The sequence below is a fragment of the Rhinolophus sinicus genome, linkage group LG02 (genome assembly GCF_036562045.2).
Source record: "Rhinolophus sinicus isolate RSC01 linkage group LG02, ASM3656204v1, whole genome shotgun sequence".
NCBI classification, from domain to species: Eukaryota; Metazoa; Chordata; class Mammalia; order Chiroptera; family Rhinolophidae; genus Rhinolophus; species Rhinolophus sinicus.
The window spans coordinates 90,106,168-90,132,533 of record NC_133752.1 but is presented as its reverse complement, the minus strand read 5'-3'; the positions used below and the strand labels follow the sequence as shown (position 1 = coordinate 90,132,533).

Sequence of the window (26,366 nt, the reverse complement as noted above, 5' to 3'; positions counted from 1 at the left end):
AGAGAGAGAGAGAGAGAGAGAGAGAGAGAGAGAGAGAGAGATTGAGATTATGTGAATGAATTTAAGTTTTACATCCTTCTAAGTTTAAATGAGAACTGTAGGAGGGATGAATAACCCTGAACTGGGAGTCCAGGCTCCAGTGTTTCCTAGCTGTGTGATTGTAAAAGCTTATAATTCTCACCCCAATAAACGTTAATTAAAAAAAAAAAAAAGATTACAGTGAGTTAGTTTCCTCACTTGAAAACTGGAATCATATCTACTGCATAAGATTTGGAATGAAAAACAGGCAAGATGATACATAAAAGCACTACCTAAATTACCGGGTTTCCCCAAAAAATAAGACCTAACCGGAAAATAAGCTGTAGCATGATTTTTCAGGATGCTCGTAATATAAAATAAGCCCTAATGCGTCTTTTGGAGCAAAAAGTAATGTAAGACTCTGTCTTATTTTTGGGGAAATATGGTAGGGCTTATTTTATATTACAAGCATCCTGAAAAATCATGCTAGGACTTATTTTCCAATTAGGTCTTATTTTCGGGGAAACATGGTATAAATGTCCAGAATTACTACATTTCGACTTATTTTCCAAATATTTTCTGAGTATCCTTAGGCAAATGAATTTAAATTTGTTCTTTAAAAAAAAAAACAATAAGGGGCTGAAGTCTCTGATCAAACTGAGGCTCTAATTTTGCTTATAAATGAATTCTTTCATATGAGGCCTGTGGTTGTTCAAAGCAGTTTGACTTTACGCTTGACCTCTCAGCTCATTAGGTTTTGGGAAATGACCCACAGAAGTGATTATAGCTATAGGAGGTCATTGTTCTCTATGGATAACTGGTATTGGGAATGCCTTTTTAAATGAATGCACATAGTACAGTGTTAGCTGGTCTCCACAGATGGCTTTCGGTGAACCGTGCCTTCCAATAGTCACGTCCTCACGGAGACCCCTTCCACGCTGAACCTGAGCTCACCTGTGACTTGCTTTAACCAATAGAGTGCGGCAGAAGTGATGCTACATGTCAACTTGGGACCTAAATCTTTGGAAGTAGCTTCTGCTTTTGTGCTTTGGGGAACCTTGAGATGCAGTGTAGGAAGTCTGGCTACCCTCCCATGTGGAGAAGGAGAGACCACGTGGAGAGAGAGCCTCCCCCCCTCACCCGTCACCCTAGGGTGCCCACTGAACTCAGCCTTGTCAAGGGATTAGAAAAGTGAGTGAGTTATCTTGAACATTCTAACCCAGCCCAGATCCCACATGACTGCAGGCCCAGCTATAGCCAACCCGGCAGAGTCTCACCCATCCGCAGAATTATGAGAGATAATAAATGGTTGTTTGAAACTAGTGTTTTGGGAATGGTTTGTTACATAGCAAGAGATAACCAAAATATATGGAGACCAATGCTGAGCCACATTTAAAGGAGTTGATTAAGATTTCAAATTAGGAAAATAAAATAAATCTGACAAAAAGAAGTCATAATTATAAATATGTCCTAATTCTTAGAACAAAGAATTAATTGAATGTTGGAATTTGGGGGAGGACAAAATTATGTGATATGACATCCTTTACTTGACTCTTGCACACCAGTGATGAAAAAGGTGATTTTTGTAAATACATTTCACTTTTTTTTTTTTTTACCAAAGTCCTCTTATTAACCAATTGTTATGTAACTTAATATTCAGAAGCACTTACCCTGACACTTTCCATGCCCAAGTTTTTCCTCTTGGGCTGTCAAGAGTCTAAGACTGTCACATCCTCGTTGGACTTCGTATGTGGGTTAGCATTTCTCCAATATTACTTTTATCAACTCCATAACAAACTGCGTCTTCTAAAGAAAGTTTACTTTGCAATCTATTCACATCTTATTACTTGATATTTATGCATGTTTATTGTAATCAGCCAGCAATGAAGAAAAAGATGCTGGATGCTAGGCAGGAACAGAAATTAGTGTAAGTAGGAATGCTTGAATGGGGATTCATGTTTGAGTGGTCAGTTCATTAGTGCATCGATTTGGTTTACCTCTTAACTCGGGTCGGGGGCACATGTATTGAAGATACCATATAACGAGATTTAACGGCATCTCCCAGCACATGTCACATTGTACTGAATTGATCTATTAAGGGATTTGACTCTGTTTAACTGTATGCTCAGTGTGTGTGTGTGTGTGTGTGTGTGTGTGTGTGTGTAGGAGGGGAACGGGGGGGGGGGTCTCTCTTTCATCCCTTATACTTACATAGTCTCTAGCATTTGGTTTCCATCTTTGAAACCGAACTGAGAGAAAGAAAGGACAGTTGACCCTTGAACAATGCGAGGGTTACGGGTGCCAACCCCCGCACAGTTGAACATCCAAGTATAACTTTTGACTCCCCCAAAATTTAACTATAGTCATCCCTCGATATCAGAGGGGGACTGGTTCCAGGACCCCCACGGATTCCAAAATCCCCAGGTGCTGCAGTCTCTATGTAAAACAACGCATAGAGTCAGCTCTCCCCATCCTTGGAGTCAACCAAACAGGAATTGAAAACAGTGTTTTGGATCCAAGGTTGGGAACCTAAGGATGTGAAAGTAGAGCTATGGATGGCCGACTGTATATTTATTGAAAAAAAAAATCCATGTATAGGAGGATCCACGTAGTTCAAACCCATGTTGTTCAAGGGTCAACTGTAATTAATTTGTGCCTTAATTAAAGAATGAGCGAAATAGCCAAAATTTCATTGTAAAATGAATAAAGATTTAGTATAAATCTGAAATGCCAATAAGATGAAAGTTTCCCTTTTTTTGTTGTTGAAGTTTGCAAGTGAAATGCACATGTAATATATAGAATCAGACTCCAAATCCAAATTTGTAGAATGAAAATATCCTACAAATAATTACTTTTCCTTTTATGTACAAACATCACAGTCTAGTTGAAATTACACATTCTTAGTGACAGGTGAAGAGCGTAGTGGGTATATACATAAACTTCTCATGCTTACAAACTAAACCTGAAGCATGGTGTATTTTTCAAAAAATAATTCCAGATGATACAACATAATGGAATACTGTATAAACTTCAAATAACTGTCCAAATACCAAATAACAATTAACTCAGATATTTATTTGGAAGTACTGCTGCCAGAGAAACCCCAAAACATAGTGGGAGAGAGGTATACTTGATTTTAGTTTCTCATGAATAGTGCTAAGGAATAAAATCATTTACGATGTATAACACATTTAAGAAACTTAACTTGCATTTGAAACACAGGAAGCATCCAATAACCATTTGGAGTTTTTCATGACTAGAAACCTAGCTTCACACTTCAGGGAAAAAGCTGTCCGCTTACATGCCAGCTTAGTTCTAAAAGTTAACAGACGCGGTTATGTTGTGAGGATCCAACAGAAAGCATCATTTAGGAGACACTTAAAACTACATAATATAATATTGTCAATTATAACTAAAGAAAAGACATCCAACTGCTTACTGATTGGTTTGTGAAAGATAAGAAAGAGGGACCTTAGAGAGGGTGGTGATGCAATGGCAGTCCATATACAATACCAGCAAAAATATACAATACTGGCAAAAATGCAAATTTACCCAACTTTTCTGAAAAGCAGTTTAGCAGTATGCACCTAGAGTCCTAAAACATTACTTTGCCTCTAGGAATCTGTCTTAAGGAAATCTTTAGATACGTGTAAGAAATATTTATGCACACATGTTTCACTACGGCGTTATTTAGAATAGAGACCAAAATAGCCTATAACGTGGGCCTGTTTACCTATACGATGGAACATTATGCAAACATTCAAGTTATATTTTCAAAGACTATTTAATGGTGGAGGAAAATGCCCTTATTATAAGAAAAAACAAAATACAAAACTATTGAACATATTATAAATTTATGGAGAGTGTATATATCTACACGTATGTAGAGCTTAAGTAGAAATATTAAAATGTTACGTGTGTCTTTGGGTAGTAGAAGGAACAAAGATAGATACTTTTTTTCTTTGATGCAATTTAATGTATTTTTCAGATTTTTATGTTTATCTATTTCATTTATAATAAGTAAAGGGGAATAAAATGGGAAAAGATCAATGTTACCAGTGTAAACCTATCTGATGCTTATGCTAATATCACAGGTAAAATAATAGAATATAGATCTTGAACCCTCCAACTAAAATACACAGACAGGAAAAGATTTATGAACTCTAGAGCTATTTCAAATCCTTCTTTATTATCATAGAATTGCTAATTTGCCAGTCATGCCTGAGATTTGATGTTGTTCGTGTGCAAATATTTCTGATCAAATTACAGGTCTTTGCAGTGGCTCTGGTTCACTTTGATTAAATTCAGATTGTCTGACCAAGTCCTTCATGGACTGATCTAGATTCTAGTGGAAGTCCTGAAGCCCAGTGAGAATTCTGGCAAAGGTTCAGCAGCCTGAGTAATTTTTGTCACAGTCAAACCACACAAGGACCAAGATCCCTCTATTGAATACGCTCCTGTATGGGCTTAGGCATGCAGATAGGGGTTGTCAAGGAGACATTTCAGAGGAAAGAAATTATAAAGTATGGGTCATCATTTATTTATAAGTGAAAAAGAAGGATCACAAGAAATAAATGTTAATTAAAGATAGACCATATAAAAAGAAAACCATAAAAAGAATTTTTTTTTCTTTTAGGAGGGTTAACAGCATTTGGCAGGTTAGCAGAAAAACAGTAAGAAAGATAAAACAAAAAACAGTTATCATAGATTCAATAAATATTTGGCATCCCTTAAGTATAAGACTAGATGCTAAGCAGGTGTGGCCAACGGGAGATACAAAGATAAGAGAGAATGCCCACCCTTATTTGGAGTCTGGGAACCAACGGTGATGCCTTTCATTCATTTACTAAGCTATTATTTACTGAGCTCCTACCGTGTATTAGGTACCACACAAAGCATGTTGTATTTATCTCAAATGTGCCTGGGTTGGTATTCTGTAAGGAAATTGAGGCCAAGAAAAGTGAAGAAACATATCTACAGTCACAGAGCTGGAAAGTTGCAATTGGAATCTGGGTCTGTGTGGAGAATGCCAAAGATGGATTATGACCAGCACTTCACAGAGTTCTCCTGGGATTCATCAGACCAGTTTAGCCAACGATGACAACAACTGCAACCTTACTGGATAACTACTATGAGTCGAGCACCGCACATAACAATTTACTTAGGTCACCATATTTAGTCCTCAGACAGAATTTAGACGACTGCATTCTCTACTCTTTTTCCGACATCACCTCTACCTAACTGCCCGTGTCAAAAAATAACCCAAGTTTCATCCAAGACGTTTGCCTCACTCCCACATACTTGGTTTCTAAATGCCATACATCCCACCACTTGCTGGCTCTTTAATTCGCCTTTCCCTCTTCATCCTCGTAACCACTACCTTAGCTGGAACCACTGTCATCTCTCAGATGGATCACAGTAAGAGCTTCTAAACGGGTGCTGCATGCCTTTCTGATCTGCCTTCACCCTGCCTTACAGACCTGGACGTATCTCTTGAATAGCCTTCCTTCCGACCCTGAGAAACAAATTTGAACCTGGAGCCTGGTGGTGCCCCTTCAACCCATGTAGGGCTCCGGCCTTGTTGAACTGCCCGTCCTTCTCTGAAGTCAACACGTCTGCATTGGTCTCAGGTCTTTGAATGTGTTTCTGCCTCTTTTTCCTGAGCTTACAAACCCAATCCACTCCCACACCGCTTCCCCAACCCTTTTCCTTTCCTGGCTAACTTTCACTGGACCTTCAGGGTGGGGCTTTGGCGCCATTTCTAATTAGAAGCATTTCCAGATGTTCTTCCTTGTTGTTTAAGCAATCTGGGTGAGATGCTGACTTTAGGTTCTCTCCTAGCACGTCAAGTTTAACCTTGAAACTCAACCTCGTACATTAATGTTTCTCTCTATTAGACTTTGAGCTCCTTCAGGGCAGAGCACATGTATAACTTCTCAGTTCCCATCTTCCTGCAATGCCCGGCACATAGTGGGTACTTAACTCACATTTATATGCTTGCTTGTTTTAATCAAGCTTTATTCCACAAAGAAATTGAAGTAACTTGCACAGAACACACATACGGTGAAGAAAACAAATATAAAAGCAGGAGCAGGGACATTAGAAATGGAAGAAAAATCAGGACCAGAAAGGAAGAACAGGTTAGCAATTGTTAGCAAAAGGCTAAAAAAATTGTCCTGGGATATTTAATATATTTCTGACAGGAGATCAAAACACACCCCTTTCATGGCATATCACATGATTTTCCTAAGTCAAAACAGCTGAAAACTATGAAAAACCATGGCAAATGTTTTCCCCAACTTTTTGGGCTATGGATTTTGATACCATGTTTGGTTTTACAACTTTCCTGTATCTTTATGCTCCAAGTTCTCAGATGGTCATAAACATGCTGTTTTAGGTAATTCATCTGTGCCCAACACAATACCACACAGGAATACATGTGCTTTTTTTTAAACTTTCCGTTGCTAAATAAGACTCTAGAACATATAAAAACAACAGTAAGTGACTTTCTCTTCAAGGGCATTTCCTATCTGAATGGGTAGTAGCCAATTATAAATCAGGAAACTAAAAATACTTAGTAAAATTACAGTAGGTAATTCATAGCAGGAACCATTTCTTTACAGGAGAAACACTAGATAATGGCTGTTAGGCTAGTTTTTTAGATGTATCGACCATCCACACTAATTTCTTTTTAAGGCAGTTTAATTTTTAAACTATCTTCCTTGAATCACAGAGAGCATTTCAGTTGCACGAATAACTATATATTTAAAAGGTATTTCCCAGAAAATCATCTCAGGTTCTTTATTTTGAAGACTACACAGTAGACTCTCTTTGGAAAGTCTTGACTTTCGCTATCCTGCTTAACTAATTCAGAGTTTAAAAGAATCAGTGAGGTGTGTGTACTTTTAGATTGTCAGGCCTACTCTGTTTCATGTAAAACATGGTAGTTAGGCTGAAAAATGGTTGAGTGTCACTGTAAGGCAATCTCTTCCATCCTGATTCTAGCCCTTCTTGTCTTGTTCTCCTGATTTCCAAACACGGCCTGCTGCCTACGTGGACAGGTGAATGACAAATGCCACCCATGCGTGATGAAAAGGGGAGTCTCACATGTAACTAGGTTTTGTGCTGGTAACCACTTTAATCCCATGCCACCCACAGAGAAGTAGGTACCAACTGAGCTATGTTAGCAATTGGCAAGGAAGCAGATATTCTTTAAGTGTCTGTTCAACCGATGAACAGTTTTCGTTCTTTCCCTGCTTCAGCTCCACACTGGTGGCCAAAAGTAGTCTGATGTTTTCATGAGCATCTTGGCTTCCTTATAGTCGTGTAACCAGCTAGTGTTATTCTCCTTGAAATATTGAGAAAAGCTGCTTTGATTTATAGGTTTGAGGGGATACCATGAGCCTTAAATTCTCAGAGCATAGGAAGGCAACATAAAGGAGTTGCTTTCCAGGCACCCACAGATTTCAGCTGAATACATTTCACGTCAATGTGGCAAATGTTTGCTGAGGATCTACTATGTCCAAAGGAGGATACTATGGGAAACAAAGATGAAAAAGAAACAACCTTGCCCTAGAAAGCTGAAGAGCCACACTATACCCTCCCCCGCACCCTAAAACCAGCCTGGCACATGGTGAGCATTCAATGCAGGATTGATATTTTTTTATATCTTAGTGGGACACCTATGATATAAAACACAGTGCAGTAAATGTTAGAAAAGAGGTCCAAAGCCAAGTGCATCAAGGCATTGCGTCTAGACATTCACTGCTACTGGAGGGATTGGAAATGCTTCCTGGAGGAGGTGACATTTCAGCTAGGCCACAGAACATTAAGAGAATTTTTACAAGGAGGCATTCTGGTGACAGGAACAATGGAGGGCATGTTTCAGGATTTGCCGAGTCTCAAACACAGGTTGTAGGTCAGGTCCATAGTGGAAAACACGGACTCCTGGGCTGTCCCCGAAGGATGAGGTCTGTATGAGGATGGTAGTTAAAAGAGCAGTATGAGTACACACCGGATGCTGGAGACAGGAGGCCAGAAGACGATTTAGGAAACTAAAGCACTTTTCATTGTTCCTCAGGGATTTTAAGAGTAGGACTACATTTTCAGGGCACAGGAAATCTAGAAGAGCACTCTTTCTTTTTCCCCCCTTCAAACTTACAAAAGCGTTACAACGACAGCTGTATAAGGTACTTTTCACAACCATAGTTTGGAAACCAAATTGGAAAGTCTTAAAAGTTAACTAAAATCAGCACGACTTCAATATATAGAGACCCTAAATGGGAAAAAATTTAATCTAAACATCTACAACAATGAGAAAGTTCATGGTTATTGAACTGTCAATTCTCAAACCCACACCATGACCACTATTAATATAGCACTGTATGAATGTGTCTTCCTGAAACACTAACTGCATTGGAGCCCAGCTTCCTATATTGCTGGTTTCATTCCCTTCAAGAGATGATGGAATTTTAAAGTATTATCTACAATAAGAAGGCTGTGTGCTTCTCTGAGGAACATAAGGCACTCTACACACTAATTAAATCTCCTAACGTCCCTGTGAAGTAGGCATGGGATCCGCAGAAGGTGAGTCACCGAAAAGTACCCAACTAGAAGACTGGACCATAGGACATAGGATGATATCCACTTTTATTATTATTGTTCCCATTTCACCACCAAGGAAATGGGGGGATTATTCAGACAAAGATGATGGCCTATCTTCCGTTTTCACTGAAGGCAGAATACACTGCTGTAGGCTCTGGAAGCATCCCTTGGGAGACGTTAAAGAACAGTATAAAAACCGTGATCTCTGAGAGTCAACTGACACTTAACAAAATGAGCACCGAAAATGCGCACCGAAGAAAATATACATCGCCCTTTTCTCACAAAAGAACACAGGACAAGAATCGTCCTTAGCTTTGATTGACTGGTTCCTCAGGAACTCAGCAGGGTGCTGCCCACAGCTTCCTTCCCTAGGCGCCCAGGGGAGAGGAGTGGGCACCAGTCTTAAGGGTGTCATATTGGGAGCAGAGTTGGTTATGCTAAAGACACAGTGTAAATTGCAGGGCTAGACAAAATGGAAAGGAGTAGAAAACTAAACTAGACCTGAGCCTTGGTTCTACCCTTTGGGTGATATTAATAGTACCGACTCTAAAGTCAACTTCTGTAAAGCCAACACATGTACAGTTATCATATATGAGCTAGTGGATAAACCAACTCCACTGTTTATAAAGGAAATGAAAGGGCCCAAACCACTTTACCAGAGTGTGACACCACTCTCCCAATCTATCCACCTCCTGACATCCCAGAAAATATAGTCATGGCTCCCAGGAAGCAAAGATCCCAGTGTGTGTGTGTGTGGGGGGGGGGGAATCATAAAGAAGATAAATGCTATCATTTACTAATAATCTTGTATCACTGAAGTCTGAAAAACAAATAGAGATACAAATAATGATATCCTATGGCAGTATTTGGTTGTCAGATGGTTATATTCATCTACAATATACTTAAAATTATTTAGATTATCATAAAAATGAAAACACAGAATCAAAAATTTTGTTGAGACTTTGTAGATCCTCACGTTTGAGAAAAAGTTTTAAGATAGTGTTTATTAATGGGTCTAGAAAAGAAGACAACAGTTTGCCTAGTCCTAAAAGAGGGCGGCACCTGACACAGAACCTCTTTTAGGGGAAGACTAGTGTTTAATGTACTAAAAATAAATTTACAAAGAGCTTATTTCCTCTCCTGAAAACTGATTTACTGCAATGGGATCAGGGGCAAATTTGTAATAATTACACATGATGTAGAGGAATAATCACTCTTTCCCAATCTGAGATGAAAAAAAAAAATCTAATGGATTCTCTAGATTAAAACAAACTTCCAAAATTAGGAAAATTCCCTACAGCCAAATAAATGTTAACTAATCCCTGGTCACCTATATGCATTTAAACATAAAGGGGATGTGATTTCTTATATATTTCCCCATGAAAAATAAAGTGCCATAAAAGATTTAGAAAGATTTGTCTGGCACCGTATTTTAACTTGGTACCTTAATCATTGCTATCACCTGCTTCCTAAGAATTCACAGAAAGAACATATTTTAAATATTATTCAATATAACTATTTATATACTTGTATAATTGTGCAAAAGTTTCCTTTCTAACTGTACTTTAACAATATTGCACGTAGACCAAAGGAATATACTTTTAATCTTTGGATTAGATTTATATGTGCAACTTTAATAATGTTAATAAATTTCCTAAATTAAAAATAAATTTAAGTCAAATTACAAATCTGCTAAGACACATCACATTATTAAATAAGGTATTGTTTTGAATTAAGATGAATGGTTTTCCAGTAAGTAAAATATATTTATTAAATGTTAATATGAATAGTACTGTATTTATAATTAAAATAGGTAAGTTTCAGTTAATGTTAAATGCTATTTGATCTCAGAATTTTTGAACTGAAAGGGACTATGGAGATACACCACTTAATTCAATGACTTTATTTTTAGATGCAAACACTGAGTCCCTGATCTTTTGAAGGCCAGATTAGAACCCAAACTCCTAACGGGTCAGACAAATGTTTCTTTTATTTAACTATAAACATCACATAAGTCATGCTCGTGTCCATTAATATGGAGGGACTATTCAGGGGTGGCATCACTCACTGGCCTAAGGAAGAAGCTATGATTATCTAGGACCGGAAAAGCTAACACCAACTCCACCGGTGACATGAAGAAGCAAAGCATTTAATTGCACTGTGCTTTCATTTTTCCTAATTACAAAAAATTACCTGAGTAATTTAGACTTCCCTACTTAAATTGGTTGTTGCCAAAAGTGGTAATAAAAATAACTCTAAAGCATACAGCGTATCTAAGTGAGAACTAAATACTTAATAAAAACAACTCATCTTCTCTATATTTAAACCAAGGAGTAATAACTACTTTGAATCATATTTAAGAGGGAGTATATATTAGCTAGTGTGTGTCCTTATAACAGCTGAACAAGTTAATGCAGGGGTATATGTAACAAGTTCCATTGCTCCTAAATTTTCCTAGTTTTTCATAACCTGTCTTTAGGTTGACCTAAGCCGTAGAGTAACTACCAGTTGAGAACAAACTACAACTCTTTGCATCATTCAATCGTAAACAGAGGGAAGTGTTAATGAGCTGCCCCAACATGTTGCTCTCAGAATCTGAAAAGTTGACTACAAAACTATCCTGTAACCAATATATGCGGGGCATAAATCCTGCCAAATACCATTTCCTAACAGTAAAATATGTGTCCTGGGTGACATGTAAAATCTTCCAGCTTGAGCTGACCTTTAAAAAACAAATAAAAACTTATCAACTGGATTCCCCTGAATAAGAAATAGATCTTACAACTGGAAGGGAGGGGAAGAATGAATACTTATGTTTTAAAAGAATTGTATAATGCACCTTTTTGAAGCAAAAAAATAATACATACTGGTACTATACACAGGAATAGTCTGAAAGAAAATACCGAGAGATGCTCATCCAGGTCATTTCTAGGGAGTAACATTTTTTTTTTTCCTCTTTGTGCTTATCTGTTTAGTCTGATTTTGGACATGGATTAATTCTGTTGTAGTTTTGAAAAGGTTACTTTTCATGGAAAAAAAAATAATTTGCTTTCATCTCTTGGATTGAAGGAGGTAAGGTACAATCCTACCCACTTCGAAAATGAAAACAAGAAGGCTTGAAATGTCAAGTGGCGGTAGTGATGGAAATGGGAGTTAGATCCAGGGTCCTCGTGTCCTGATGGTGGTTTGGGTTACTGAGAGGGCCAGCAGAGAGGCAGACAGTCTGCGGAGGCTCCTGAGTTGAGAGCTTTTACACCTCTCGTAAGTACTAAAGGGCAGAGTAGTAAATGGTTTCTACCCAATCCTAAGCTTATACTTGGCATTCATTCCTTCCCCCCAGTTTTCCTTTCTGGATTGCAGGTCTCCGTCTTAAATTTAAACAAGCATTGCTTCCAGTGTTTAATTACAATTTAATGGAAATACTACTTGCATTCCAATTAGCTTTTAGTTTTCACATCACGAAAAGTGCATCCAAGTTATTGTGTCATTATAATCTCATGTTATAATGGCTTCATAATGCAAGTCCCTGTAGAGTTCAATTAGTAGTTTCCTATGGTAATCGCCCATCACTATAATATCGTAATCACATAGCACAGTCCCCACGTGCTTCCACTGCAATCATTTTGACATTGTAAGAGCATTTTAATAGTATTAGCATAGATTCTCCGGAGAAATCATCTCGTCACCGCATTACCATATAAGATTAATTGTGATGGAGCCATGTTGTTATGACACGAAAGCTTAAAAAAAAAAAATACGGTGCTCAGCAATGAAGCATTTCACTTCTCAAAAGGTCAGTGCATTTTGCAGTCAGGTTTGCCACACAACCCTTAACTGAATAGACGTTCTTTCACAGGATGTAAGGTTTTTGTTTTGGTTTGTTCTTTTTGTTTGTTGGCTTAGTACTCAAACCACAGTGATAAATTAGGTCAGGCCCTCTCTGGGGTATTGAAAGAAAAAGCACAATGTATTATATAGATGATGTATTACACAATTGTACACTTGAAACCTATGTAATTTTACTGACCATTGTCAGCCCAATAAACTTTAATTAAAAAAATAAAAGAAAAGGAAAGAAAGAAAGAAAAAGCAGACACGGTTGCTGTCTTCAAGGAGTTTCCAATGTAATCAGGTTTACAACAAATGATATACAGCGTGTCGGTAAATGCAATTAAGACTCTTGGGATAAACCAAGTCCGATGGAGTAACTGGTATTACCTAGATGTCAGAGCAACCAAACCATGTTTTCCTGAAGACAGAATGTTTGGTAAATAACCAAAGGGTTAAACATATTAAACATAAAGGCTGTGTAGCAGACAGGGAGTGAGTGTTAGCAGGGTTCATTCACTAACTCTGGGGAGGAAGAAAGGCCACCAAAGACCCCAGTAGTGGACGCAGCCACAGCCCCCTGCAGAGGAAGCAAGAAGACAGGTTGTGGGCAGGAAACCTCTCAGCAGGGATCTCCACTGCCCTCAGAGCAGAGAGTGGAAGGCAGAGCCTCATTCTTTATTGCTGAGAAGAATGGGCAGAGATGTTCTCTGCAAGCATCAGATCAAGGGCTAGAAAAAGGAAACCCCAGCTCAGGAAAGCACTGCCCAGCCCTCAGTACTCTCTCCGGTTTAAAGCCAAGGTGTAATGACAATGTCGTGTCCATGACAAATGGCACACACTGCAGAGACTGGCAGGGTGGAGTGTTCATTTGAGGGGCCTCTGATCATCCGATTCTCTCTGGGGACATCACAAGAGAATAGCAAATGGATTATCCTAACTCTCAAGGAGTTCACAGCAGAGGAACTAACAACCGGCAATGTCTCTGGAATTATTCAAGACTCGCTTGCCTTTTGGGTTGTGGCAAATCAGCACGTTCTGAGGGCTCATGGCTGCCAGTTTTCCCTTTCTCGACTCACATGTGCCTGTGAGATCTCAGCACTGCTCCATAGCTCAGTTTCCAAAAAGAAGGAATAACACTTGAAATTGGAACACAGAGGAATAAAGATATGCCCTCCTAGTGCTCACAGCTACTTTCACCAACAAGCTGTGGAGCAATCTAAATTTATTACATAAGCAAAATGAGCTGTCCTGTCTTCAGAAGTTATTTTTAATTTCATAGGTGAAATTTGAGGCACTCTCTACCCTATTCTACCTTGACTTTTTGTTTAGTCAGCCCATGAAGTTGAACTCTCCCTTCTTGGCCTGTTCTTCACTGTAACTCATTCCATACATTTTTCATTACGCGTTCATGTTGAAATGTTTATTACATTGGATATCAGTTTTAATATTATTTGCTCTGTTATCAGACATACTCACAGATTAAAAATCAAGACTCTGGGATGCATGAATCCAAGTGCACTAACCATAAGAACAGAAATTTTATTTATTATGTAAAATATATCTTGACACTTCTAAGAAAAAGATCATAGTTCTCCTCTCTTCTTCAAATGTATTCAAGGCAACAGACATCATTCCTGATAATAGTCAATAATCTCTTATTTGATACAAACAATAGTAGCTGTAAAATATCTTGGATGCCACCAAAAATTAATGTTAACTCTATCTCACAAATGGCAGAATGCACACAGATGGGACAACATAATGCTCTTATGAACATATCATGATGTTCCCAAGAGAAGGAATAGCTAGAATGTTAACTATAGAAATATTACCAAAAAGTTGATATGCTAAAAGTGTGTCTTGGGGCAAATCACCTAGTCTGTGGGTCTGTTTTCTCATTAATAAAACAAAGGAGTTAAACAAGCAGATCTCTAACGTTCTTTTCAGATGCATGTTCTATGATTCCGAGTGAAGAGGCACTAAATGACCTCTAAGCCACCTCATCAGCAGCTCCTCCATTGGTTCATCTTGTTTAGACCTAAATGAATGGGGACATATACATATTCTAGAAAATCAGGCAGAATGTTTCTATACAAGGAATGTGAAACCTGCTGATATCTTTCTCTATACTAATTCTTCTTCTGATCTCACATCAGGGCAAACCATACTCTAACAAACCATAGTACAGTATTTACCATACTTTAAACTTCAGACTATTACTAAGGGATGAATGAAATAAAGAAAACCCAGATATTCCAGTTATTAGTTATTTATTATAACTCCTGATAGTACTTATGAATAAGAATGAAATAGTATACAATAAGGGTGGCCTTATTAGCCCTCAAATAAATAATGTGGACTGTGTAAGCTACTGAAAACACTTAACTATTTGCCAAATAACAGCTAAAACAATCCATTACCTATGTGTATGTGTGTACATACACAGTTTTCACATTTCCTAATCATCACATACGAGTACAGAAACTATTCTGAAAATTGTTTCATACCAACTTTACAACCAACAATTATTTTATTAATAAGTAAAAAAGTCAATAATCTGCTTGGTTTTTGTCAGTGTTTTCAAGAAGGTGTGACATATATCTCACTGGTGGGTCAAGCCAATTTTAGGTGCTATTTATGCATTTTAAAATGTTTTAAACAAGTACTTATTTTTAAGCTTGTAATCTCATGGATATTATTGCTCAGGACGAGGCTGAAGTACAACAGTGAGTTGGTTTAAAGAAAAATATTAAGTAATTAGTAATAAAGGTAGTATCTAGGCATAGCAAACACTCTGAAAGATGACACGAGAATGAATCAAATTTGACCAGTTTGATATTAATGAATGATAAATTTATTCATTCATTCTATGAATATTGTACTGAGTTTGTAAAAATTAAAGGGCATTTAACATCTCTATAACGTCCTGAAACACATTTATATTTTCAGGCCTAACTCCTGTTCTGTGTGTAACAACTCCCTAACTGATCAGAAATATAATCTTGATTACGAATTAGGCAGAGAAAGCCATTATCCAATTCTAACTCTCAGACCATTTTGTTGATCCTCTAATTGCTGATATTTTATGTTAATTTAAAAACATAAATATGATATTATATGCTGTAAAGAATATGGATAGGGACATTATGTTCAGACATAGTATAGCCACTTAATAAGCTTTCTAGTTTTTATAGAATAAAACTCCACAGTTTAATACATCATTCTTCATACATAAACAACAGGTAAAGAAACTCCCCTTTAATGCCAATGTTGTAAAATCACTAGATAACATACAAATAATTAGTGAAAGCATACTTTAGCCTAGGTATTACTATTGTGTTTCCCCGAAAAGAAGACCTAACTGGAAAATAAGCCCTAGCATAATTTTTCAGGATGACATCCCCTGAACATAAGCCCTAATGCGTCTTTTGGAGCAAAAATTAATATAAGACCCAGTCTTATTTTGGGGGAAACATGGTAACACAATATAAAAATAAAGAAGTGGAAACAAGTTTAAAAAAAACTACAGCATCCCTATGTAATGCACTATGAAAATTCCACATAAAAGTCTTTTACAGTCCTAATTTGGTATATCTAAAAGCAAAGGAATTTAGAAATTAATCATTTTGACCTCACCATAGCGAGAATAAGTAGTAGCAATGGTCCATGAGGTATCCTGAATGCTAAAAACTGTATATGTTCTTTGACATATTTCAAATCGAACAATTAAATGAAATTCAGTAGACAAGAACATATAGAACTATATAGAATCGTCATGGAGATCATTTTAAACTTGGGTCTGTTAGCTTGAAATGTTTTGCTCTTTCTCCTGAAATACACTGATAGACATAAACTGAAAAGGCAATGGCTGGAAGGAATGAGGAAGGTCAAAAAGGGGCACGACAACTTGATCTGCAAGAAACTTCTCTCTCCCTGTATGGCCACCACATCAAATATGGCTGGAAGTCAAAGGCTCATTAATGTCAGTACTTAAAATGGCAAACTATTGACTACGTATGCACTGAGTTGCTCCAAAATATTTAGTTATGTGGGAGAAAGAAAAACATGTTGAAGATGTACTTTTCTGAAGGAAAATGGGGCAAGTTCCAAGCAACACAGAGGCAAAGGGAATGGATGTCAGGCCTTATATTTATGCAGAAATGTGAGAGAGACTCTAGAGTGAGGCCCAGGACAGTCCCTAATCCTACATGTGGAAGCTGGGAGAACTTAGATAGGCAATGGCCGTGACAGGCAGGGCCGTTCCTCTGAAGTACGTTCAGTGGAAAACTTTTCTTGCTTACTGTCAGCCTATAAAGATCTTCCTGAAGCAGTGGAGGACGTTTGTGTTGAAAAGCATTGGGCAGAAGGCGTGAGCCAGGCATGGTGTGGTGGAAGCAAGTGCCCTCTTCTTGAATTCCTGTGTAAAATGGATTTGTACAGTGGCAAATGGAAAGTCTCTAAAGTTAAAGACTGAACTTGGAGAAAATGCAGCCTGGGAAGCTCTGTAACTAGTCAAAAGGCATTGACTCATGAAGTGATAGACACGCCGTACGCAAGGGAGCAATAAATAAAAACATGTGTCAAGTAATCTAGGTCAGAACTAGCAAAGACGCTGTGATAGTTTTCCTGAAGAAGGGTTTCAACAATTCTTTTCTGTGGAGCAACTGATAGGAAAAAACACATTCTACTACATGTGTGTTCTCTTACATATGCACGCCTACCTCAACATTCAAATGTAATCTATCCTTGAAAATGTGATGGTATCAAATTTTGTATTGCAGAAGGCTATCTATTTCATTCATTTCTTCTTTTTTTAAATTTATTAAACTTTTTAATATGGACATTTTCAAAAGTTCACAAACATAGAGAAAGTAGTATAGTGAACCCCTAGGTCTCCATCACCCAGTTTCAACAATAAATTCCAATTAAAAACAGTTTTTCAAGGGAAAAATAATGTGCAGCTCATTCAAAACTGTCAACCAATTATCCCCCAAATTATTAACCTCCGCCTATCTAACCACATAACAATCCTCTAAGGACTTCTGGCTATTCATTTACAACAAAAGACATAGTTCTACAATTAAAAAGACATCATTATTCAAGTTTGAAGGTACATTGCAACGCTTAGCAAAACACAGAACGTTTTCCAGAATCAACCATACCATGCATGGTAGATGTAGACAGGTAAGGGTCAAACTGAGGCCTTTCCTGGTTTCACATTCCCAATATTTCTTCAAATGTAAGAGTTTGTCTCACTTCTTAGGCTCATCATCATCTCTCTTCAGAGATTCTTCTGCTTTGTTAGACATTTTCAGTTGATAATATGGAGGCAAATGATGAACCACACATTTAAACAATGTGAGCACAAACCGTCACCCCCTAGGGCAAAGCTGTGAATGAAGCTGACAGCGTAAGCTATGTCCTGTCACGCTAGCTGATGGCCCTTTGTAGACTAGTCATGGCAAGTGTTTGATTCAGAGAGGAAATCTCGGGTAAATACATTTGCAAGTTGTTATAACAAATATTTGGATAGTTGTTCAGATAACAAGGTATATACCTGATTATATGCATTTTATAAAATTTCTTTAGTTTTTATCTAATTACTTCAATGTTTCAAGTTACAGCACAAAGCTGTCCTCCAAGAAATGTGACAGAGAAGTTCCTAAACTGAGTGGACCCTCCAACACGGAGAGAAGACCACATGAGGACAAAGGGAGAAGATGGCCATCTGCAAGCCAAAAAGAGAGGTTTCATGAGAACCCAATCTACCAACACCTTGATCTTGGACTTCTAGCCTCCAGAATTATGAAAAAATTAATTTCTGTTGTTTAAGTCATCCGGCCTGTGATATTTTGTTATGGCTGCCCTAGTAAATGAATACAGTTAGTAACAGAGGCCATCTAATCCAAGCTACAGGGGTGGCCTTTAATGACACCTGGAGGCTCTGGGTTCGTCAAGTGAGTAGGAAATTTGTTGAGAGGGCTGGCCGGGCATATGCAATATAATCCAACCCTTTTTGACAAATTTGGATGACAGTGAGGTGGTAGCTCAATGTACAGACTCAGAGTAAATAAATCATTATTGCAGTTATTTGTCAGGGCCTAACAGGAAAGCTTGCTGAAAAGTTGAGCCGATACCACACAGGATGTCTATGGAAGCTGTGTGATGTGAAATACCTCTGAACTGGGGGTCCCACTTTATATTTCCTCCAAACTTTCAGAATCCAAGACTGGTAACATTTAACTTTTCAGTTGAAACTGTGAACATTCCTCTATATTGGAAAACTGGGAAGGATGCTGAAAATTAAAACAAACAAACAAACAAAATATATATATTATATATATATGTTTATATATAATATATATATAAGGCTTTCATTTTTATTTTGAAAAATGCTATATATTATATAAATTATACATATATACATACATATATATATATATATATATATATATATATATATATATATAGTGTTATTCAAAATAAAAATGAGAGCCTTAATACGTATTCCTATATAAAGATGGTAGTGAATGAGACATAGAATTGGGATGGCATAAACATGATGACCTTGAGAGTCTATGAAAATATTTTAAATATTTCAGAAATCAACACATACATAATTTTGAAAATAGTAAGCCATATTAAAAAAGAAATCATTGTTGGCACACAGTCCAACTGAGGATTTTGTGGTTGCAGTGGACTTTCAACTGCACAAAGAAGCATTAAATGAACAACAGTATTTACCAATATTTTCTTTAAAGTGCTTTTCAAACACTAAATAATTACCCAATTAAGCTACTGCAAGATAAGCTGTTATTACTCTGGATTTAGTGAAAAGCACTAATAATTACTGTTTTAACAATTTCTGTGAAGAAAGACTCAATGTTTACTGAACACAGCTGTGAGAACACCCCACCTTTTTAGAGAGTGGGGAACAGAAAATAAAAAAGGTTGATTAGCTAAGTGAATTCAAGGGAAGATAGAGGATGATTAAGAACTAAGAACCATGATGGGGGAAAACAGAGAATTTAATATGCGCAGTGGAGACCACAATTGACAGAAGGTTATTTATGAATACTGCCGATATTCAATGTTGCAGACTGACAATGGAGAATCTTTAGCCATGCCCCAAATGACATAATTTATCACACTCGTGCTTAGGGCAGTCATGTCCAAGCAATTTATCATCATCATATCACTCGTGTGAGTAAGAGAGGGGGAGAATTTTGATTGTTAACCTCTAGGGAGAGTGAATTTATAGCCAGCATCCCTACGAAGGCAGCATGGCTCTCTCTGCCCACAGCTAAATGCTCCCTGCTTTATTTCTGCTTAAGTCAGAGTAAATGAGTGAACACATTGCCTCCAGGATGTTGAGAGCAAAACCTAGTTCTAATACTCTTAGATCCAAAATAAGATAGCCAGGAAATCACATTTAAAATACTCTTTGAAGCTGCTTTTAAAAATAAAAAATAGTCAATGGTAAGTATGGATGATTCATTTCAAATGTCCTTTGATGACAAAATAATTTCTGAAATGCATCCATTGATAACTACATTTGGGAAGAATCATGTCTTAACAATGAAACTGTGAACATTCCTCTATGTTGCAAAACTTGGTAGGATGCTGAAAATTAAAAAATACATACACACACACAGTGTTTGTTAAAATATAAATGAGAGCTTTAATTCCTATCCTCTCTGGGCATTGAAACTTTCTGTATTTTCATTTTATGTCTTTCAACACTAGCTGCCCTTACAGAATGTAATTGAACATCTAAATGCCATTTTTGCTACTTTTGATTAAAATCATGAAGCTGACTTGTGCATTCAGGAAACAAGGGCACCTGCTAGCTCACCGACAGTAAGAAGAGCATTAGTTATAAGAGCAAGCCCCCTGCAGCACCTTCCCTCTTAGGATCCCAAGGTGTCTGGTAAACTGGAGACCAGTAATTGTTGCATGCATGTGGCTCAGACCTTACCTGAGTACAATAGTCAAGATAGACTAGGGCATGCTGCATTAACAGACAGATCCCTAAATCTCAAGGTCTTTTTGATGATCTTGCACAGCAAAAGCTTATTTCTAGCTCACGCTATATGTCTACTACAGAGTAACTGGGGGGCCGGGGGCTCTGCTCATTGTCATTGTCCCATGACCCATGCTGACAGAATAACCATGGTCTAGAAAACTGATGGTCACTCTGGCAGAGGAAAGAGTGTGTGACAAATCTCTCACTGGCTTTTAAAGCTTCCACCTGGAAGTAACACAGGTCATTCCACCTATATTTCATTGAGCAAAGCAAGTCACATGGCCCTGCCTAATTGGGAGGGGACAGGTTAACACTCATGCCTCCCATGCTGAGTACTCAGGCAGATACTGTTTTCATGAAACAGGTAATCAGAACCACAGAGCCAGTTTGTGCCAGGTGGCCAGGTGGGAGCAGACATTTTATTTTTCTTCATTTTTCTTTTTTTAAGTGAGGGAGGGATGTGTATGAATGACAAGGCTTTTGTTTTGTTTTATTTTTAATGCAAGTCTTTTTAGAGAAACCTGGACCATTGAAAAAATACTCTAAATAGCAGCTAAAGAAAACAGAAGGAAGAGGCCACACTTGGTGTATGAAAAATATATTTAACAACCATCTCAGGTCCTTCTAGTAACTGTAAAGTTCACAGGACTACTGAGCAGGACACAGCTTAACCAGGAATGCTTACCATGGTTACTGTGTAGTTCACTGGGGTATTTAAGACGTTTGAGGAAAACGGCTCCTTGTACCGTGACACTTGAAAGCAATATGGAATCAAGGATGGGTATTTTTCCAAGGTCACCAGCTCCTCCCATGCTGTATATACAGTTAAGTATTTTGTCTTCAAGCTAATTCCAAGAGCAACCTCTAACAGTCTTACATAAAGATCCACTAGCTAATCCCAGGGATCTTATGGCCACACCCCAGATCTAGAGGGCACTAAGTATACAGCGATAGACTTTTCAAGCCTCTAAATGTTCTATTTGGATATATGTTGTCTTGTTCTTAGTTCCTATCTGGGTCAAAATTTAACTACTCATACTCTAAGTTGTATGAGATTGCATTTTCTCAGAAAAATCTTTTTCTTCAGCCATATTCAAGGTATTTTCTGCCCTTCATGGGGAAGAGAAAGTTGTCTGGTGAAACTTACCTTTCAGTTACGTCACCTCCAGAATACACACTGTTCTGCTTCTCCTCCCACCTCTCTCATCTTCCTTTGCTGGCTCCTCCTCCACTGACCTCTAAATGTTGGCCTCTTCCCAAACGGGTCCAGGGTCCTCTTCCCCTGTGTATCTATAGTCTCTTTCTGGGTCCTCTTGTACATTTCCAACAGCTTCGTATATCATGAAGAATGACTTCCAAATAATGAACTGTAGTCAGATCTCTCCCGTGAACTACAGTACAGTATACCCAACAGCGTGTATGACATTTCCCCTTGGACATCTCAGAGACCTTGTAGTAGGCAGCTTCTCCAGTGGCCTCCAACAACTCTATCTCTCCTGGAATTCACACCCTCCCACACTGTACCAGGCGGTCTGTGTGACCAATCACAGAGGTTATCGTTTGTCATATCCACAGATCAAGTTCTAAAAAGATGGTGGCTTCCATCTTGGGTTCTCTTTCTCTCTCGAGTCATTTGCTCTGGGGGAAGCCATATCATGAGTAACCCCATGGAGATCCATACGGCAAGGAACTGAAGTCTCTGTCCAATAGCCAGCTGTCAACAGCCATGTAGAAAAGCCCAAAGCTGGTCTTACAGCCCCAATTAAGCCTTGAGATGACTGCCGCCTTGTCTGATGGCTTGACCATAACCTCATGAGCGATCCTGAGCCAGAATCACGCAACTACTCCACGCCAAACTTCAAAGCCACAGACACTGTGTGATAATTTATGTGTTGTTTTAGTCTGCTAAATTGTAGGCTAATTGTTTTAATGCAGTAATAGATAACTAATCCATACACCACAGACTTAATATGTACCAAACAGAACTTTTGATCTCACCTACCCCAATTCCCAATTTATTCTTTCCCTAGCCTTCACCTTCTTAACTCTTTTGCCATGACGATCAGATATATCTGAATGAATATTTCCATCTGCTGACTGCAGATGGAAACTTCCAGAAAGGAAGTTTAGGAAAGCAGATGTACATTTTTCTATGTTTTTGTGTTTTTCGAGAATGAATAGGAAATTTGTATACATAAAATAATGGCATATACAAAGAAGCTCAAATTGTTATTAAATACATAGTCAAAATACCAACTTTTTCTTTTTTGTGGATTTCTGACACATTTTGAAAACAAAAAAACAACAACATGAAATCAATTTATGCTGCGAAAGAGTTCGATATCCACATCTACCCAGTTTCTAAGCCAGCATATTGAGAACCATCCTTGATTTCTCCTTTTCTTTCACTACCAAATCCCATTAATCAGCAAGTTCTACGGAATCCAAACCCAAACCATTTTATTAAATCCATTCATACAACAAAACGTTTCCCTGGCCTTCTCTGCATCAGGCACAGCTTCAGGTGCTGGAGAAACAGCAGTAACCAGAACATACAACCCTCATGTAGTTGACATTCTCAAGGGAGGGAGTAAATAACAATCTACAAACAAAATATAGTGTGTCCTATGGGAGTAAGTAGTATGGAGGAAAGCTAAAGTGAATAGGAGGCTGGAGAGTTGCCAGGGAGTTTGAGGAGCGTTAGAACATTATTTTAAATAGGGTTGTCAGAAAGTCCCCACTGATCAAGTGACATTGAAAAACTCCACATTCTCTGTCTGTGCTGCCACTCCCCTAACCTGAGGCATCATCGCCTTTCGTTTGGGTTTCATTATAGTCCCCTGCGTGTCACCCCCCTGCCTGCCACCCTTCAGTGGCTTCCCATTGCTATAAGGTGAAGATCTATAGTCTTCACCAGGCCGCAAAAAACCCTGCACGACTTGGTCCCACCCCGAGTCTCCAACTTCATCTGGAACCAATCACTCAAGCTCCACCCACAAACACCTTCTGGCAATTTCTAGAACATGCCAAGTTGTTTCAGGCCTCCTTTGCTCTTGCAGGTCCCAATGCAGGCAATGAACATCATTAGGCCCGACTTATCCTTTTAAATCAGAAGGTCTTGGCAAGGCCTCCTTTTTACCACCATATCCAATGGGCTCTCTCCTCCCCCCACCCTCCATTTTTCTTTATCACAGCCTTCTGTTTACAACTGGGAGCTGTTTGTTAATTAACTTGTTTGTTAGCTCCTTCTGCGTTTCTCCAGGCTCCTCTGCCTTAAGCCAGAAGACAAAGTCCAAGGGGACTCCGCATCTGCCGGTTGTCTCTTGGAGCCTAGTGCTACCCAGGTACACAGCACACATTAATTGAATGAATAAACTGACCCTTCCTGACCACCCAGTAATTTCAGCACCAAATGTGACCAGCAATATCATTAATTGGCAAAAGCAGAATCTTATTTTTACAAATCTATAGATTTTTAGGTCGAGTAGAGACATAGAGACCAATTACTTTCATGTGGCTGGGAAAGACGAGTAGGCACAAAGTCAGGAGCTGGAAGCAGAACTAGCTTAGGCTCCTCTCACGGGTCCAGAGTTCTTGAAAGGAGCAACCTCTTCTCTTACTGTCTACTTGTGAAAAATAAAGTACAAGGAGCTAAGGGGTAAGAACACAGGTTGCAGAGTTCCAAAAACACAGATTTTTTTTTTTTCCCTAAGCTTTCCAGGAGTGTAGCCTCACCCTCTGTGCCTTACCTTCCTCTTCTGACATAAGGATATCTCACTGCGCTGTGGAGAAGATTAAATTAGAGCACACAGAGCTCAGAGAAGACCCCTGGGGATTAGCTTTTACTGTCCAAAAATACAGGCTTGGACATTCCTATTATGATTCTAAGATCAAGGCATGGCAATAAAATGTATTTTGCTATTTTATTCCAAAAATCCGTATTACATATATTTTAGTAATTTTTATAACGATCAAGCAACAGTTAGCCTCCACCAATGAAAACCTAATTTCATCAACTAGCACTTTCTGCATTTCGTGTTTGAATTATCCTTTTTAAAAATTAGGTTGCCATCTTGCAGTCAACAGTCAGCAAGTTATCTGATTTTATTCTTTGCAATGTGCACGGACTTTTCTTTTGGAAGGGGGCTGGTTATTTCTGGAATTACATCAGGCCTATAGGATAACTGCTATACATCCCTCCTATCTATATGGAGTAATATGTCACTGGATAAGTAGGTGTCATACATCTTAGGGCTGTTTTCTTACTGATGTTCATTCTGCATGACAATGAATGTGATGATACTTTAGGATAGGAGTAAATGCTTGTCAGTTTCCTCCACTGTAGTGGAGATTTAAGGACAAACGGACCTTACACAGGGAGGAAGTTCTCATCTGTAAACGTGCCCCCCTAAGCGGTGTCAGTGCACCTGAGGTGTACCCCCAAACATCCCCAAATCGCAGCTGTAAATACCATACTCGTATCTATAGGGAAGGCACACTTAAGTGTGTTTGGAATATCTTTAAGATATAAGAACTATGAGACTGAAAAATACAGGGCGAGGCTGAGGCCCAAGACTTAGAGGTAGGATTTCAAAACTTATTAAAGGAGAATGACATGGAATACATTCCCGGCCCCCCGACCCCCACCGCAGCACAACTGCCCACCGCCACCCGGGGCATTTCAGTCAAGCAACACTGAGCGCTGGCCACGTGGGGCCCTCGGGCCTCGCTCTGCGCAGACTCTCGGCCTCAGGTTTCAGGCCGGGCTTCGCCGGACCTTAGTCTTTGGGGCAACCAGCCACCTCCAAGCCCAGGCCAGCCTCCTAGGCCTCGCGCAGCCTCAAGATCCTCGACTTTGCAGCTTTCCCCGACCTCTCGGGGAAAGGCAGCAGCACGCCAAAGCGCGGGCGGTTTTAAGACTCCTTCCCCAGGGCGGACCTCCGCGGGGGCTCCCTGCAGGGATTAACGCGCAGAGCTCGGCCGCGACCTTGCTCCGGCGGCTCCTGGCGTGGGACCCCACCCTTCCTACCGGGCCCACCGCTTCTGTGCCCGCTCCGGCTCCCGGGCGCCTTCCCTCGGGTCGCCGAGCGCAGCCTTCTCCCCTGGGACGCTCAGCAGGGGCAACTTCGCGGACCTTGATCGTCTCCCCGCTCCTCTCCCACTTCACCTTCCTTTTTAGTCTTCTCCCCGCCCCCAGGCCCCTGGGTTGTGTTTGGGTGTCCTGGCCACGCCCCACCCTGGCCTTAGGCCACGCCCACAGAGCCACACCCCGCCCCGCCCACCTCCGGGCCAAGTCTGGGCTCCAGCCTGCTTGCGTGTCCCTGTCCTACTCCAGGAAGGGACAGCAGGCTTGTAGCTCCAAGATCCTCTAAGTGGCTGTGCTGGGAACCCACTTCCTCTGCACAGGAGCCTGTTGTAGATTATCCCCAAATATCCTGGAAGGAGAGATTTCTCATCTCTGTCTAGTTTGGCCAAGTCTAATGGGTTAGGGGCTAGACCCCACGGGGAATGGGAAGCAGCTGCATTTACCTCCAATCCTGGTTCTCCTCCATAGAAAAACCTGGAACGTGGAGGCTTTAGCAGTTCTCTGAGTTTTCTCCAAGGATAACAAATCAGAGGGGCAGCATCGGCAATTTGGTGTCACGACTAGGATTTGGATCGCCATCCTGAATACAGGCAGCTTTGGGTTTGTTTATTCATCAGTTGTCTCATGTCCCTGGGCCTGAGGTTTCTCGTGTTTAAAATAGAGCCTGTACCAGAGTCCTTGAAGTAGTCCCAGCAACTCGTGGGACTCAAGTAGGCTTACTGACTATGGGTGACACTGCCTACAAAATGTTGTACTAGGATCAGTTGCCATAATACAGAGCAATACCTTTAAGTGTCACAA

General features: G+C 39.3%; 1 protein-coding gene across 4 annotated transcripts in view; it reads right to left on the bottom strand.

Annotated features, from left to right (window-relative positions):
- PTER (phosphotriesterase related) overlaps positions 1–25,661 on the bottom strand; it is a 54,784-nt gene extending 29,123 nt beyond the window's left edge. The window contains exons 1-2 of one of the 4 annotated variants that reach the window (XM_074324808.1): positions 25,509–25,651; positions 23,987–24,102 (exon numbers count right to left, since the gene is read on the bottom strand). In XM_074324808.1, coding sequence (XP_074180909.1) covers positions 23,987–23,992 — 6 coding nt within the window. In that variant the 5' untranslated portion in view covers positions 23,993–24,102; positions 25,509–25,651. Of the gene's footprint in view, positions 1–1,688; positions 1,924–23,986; positions 24,103–25,508 lie in introns of all 4 variants that reach the window. The other 3 variants (XM_019746081.2, XM_019746082.2, XM_019746083.2) reach the window with 3 other exon arrangements.
- Between the last annotated feature and the right edge of the window lie 705 nt (positions 25,662–26,366).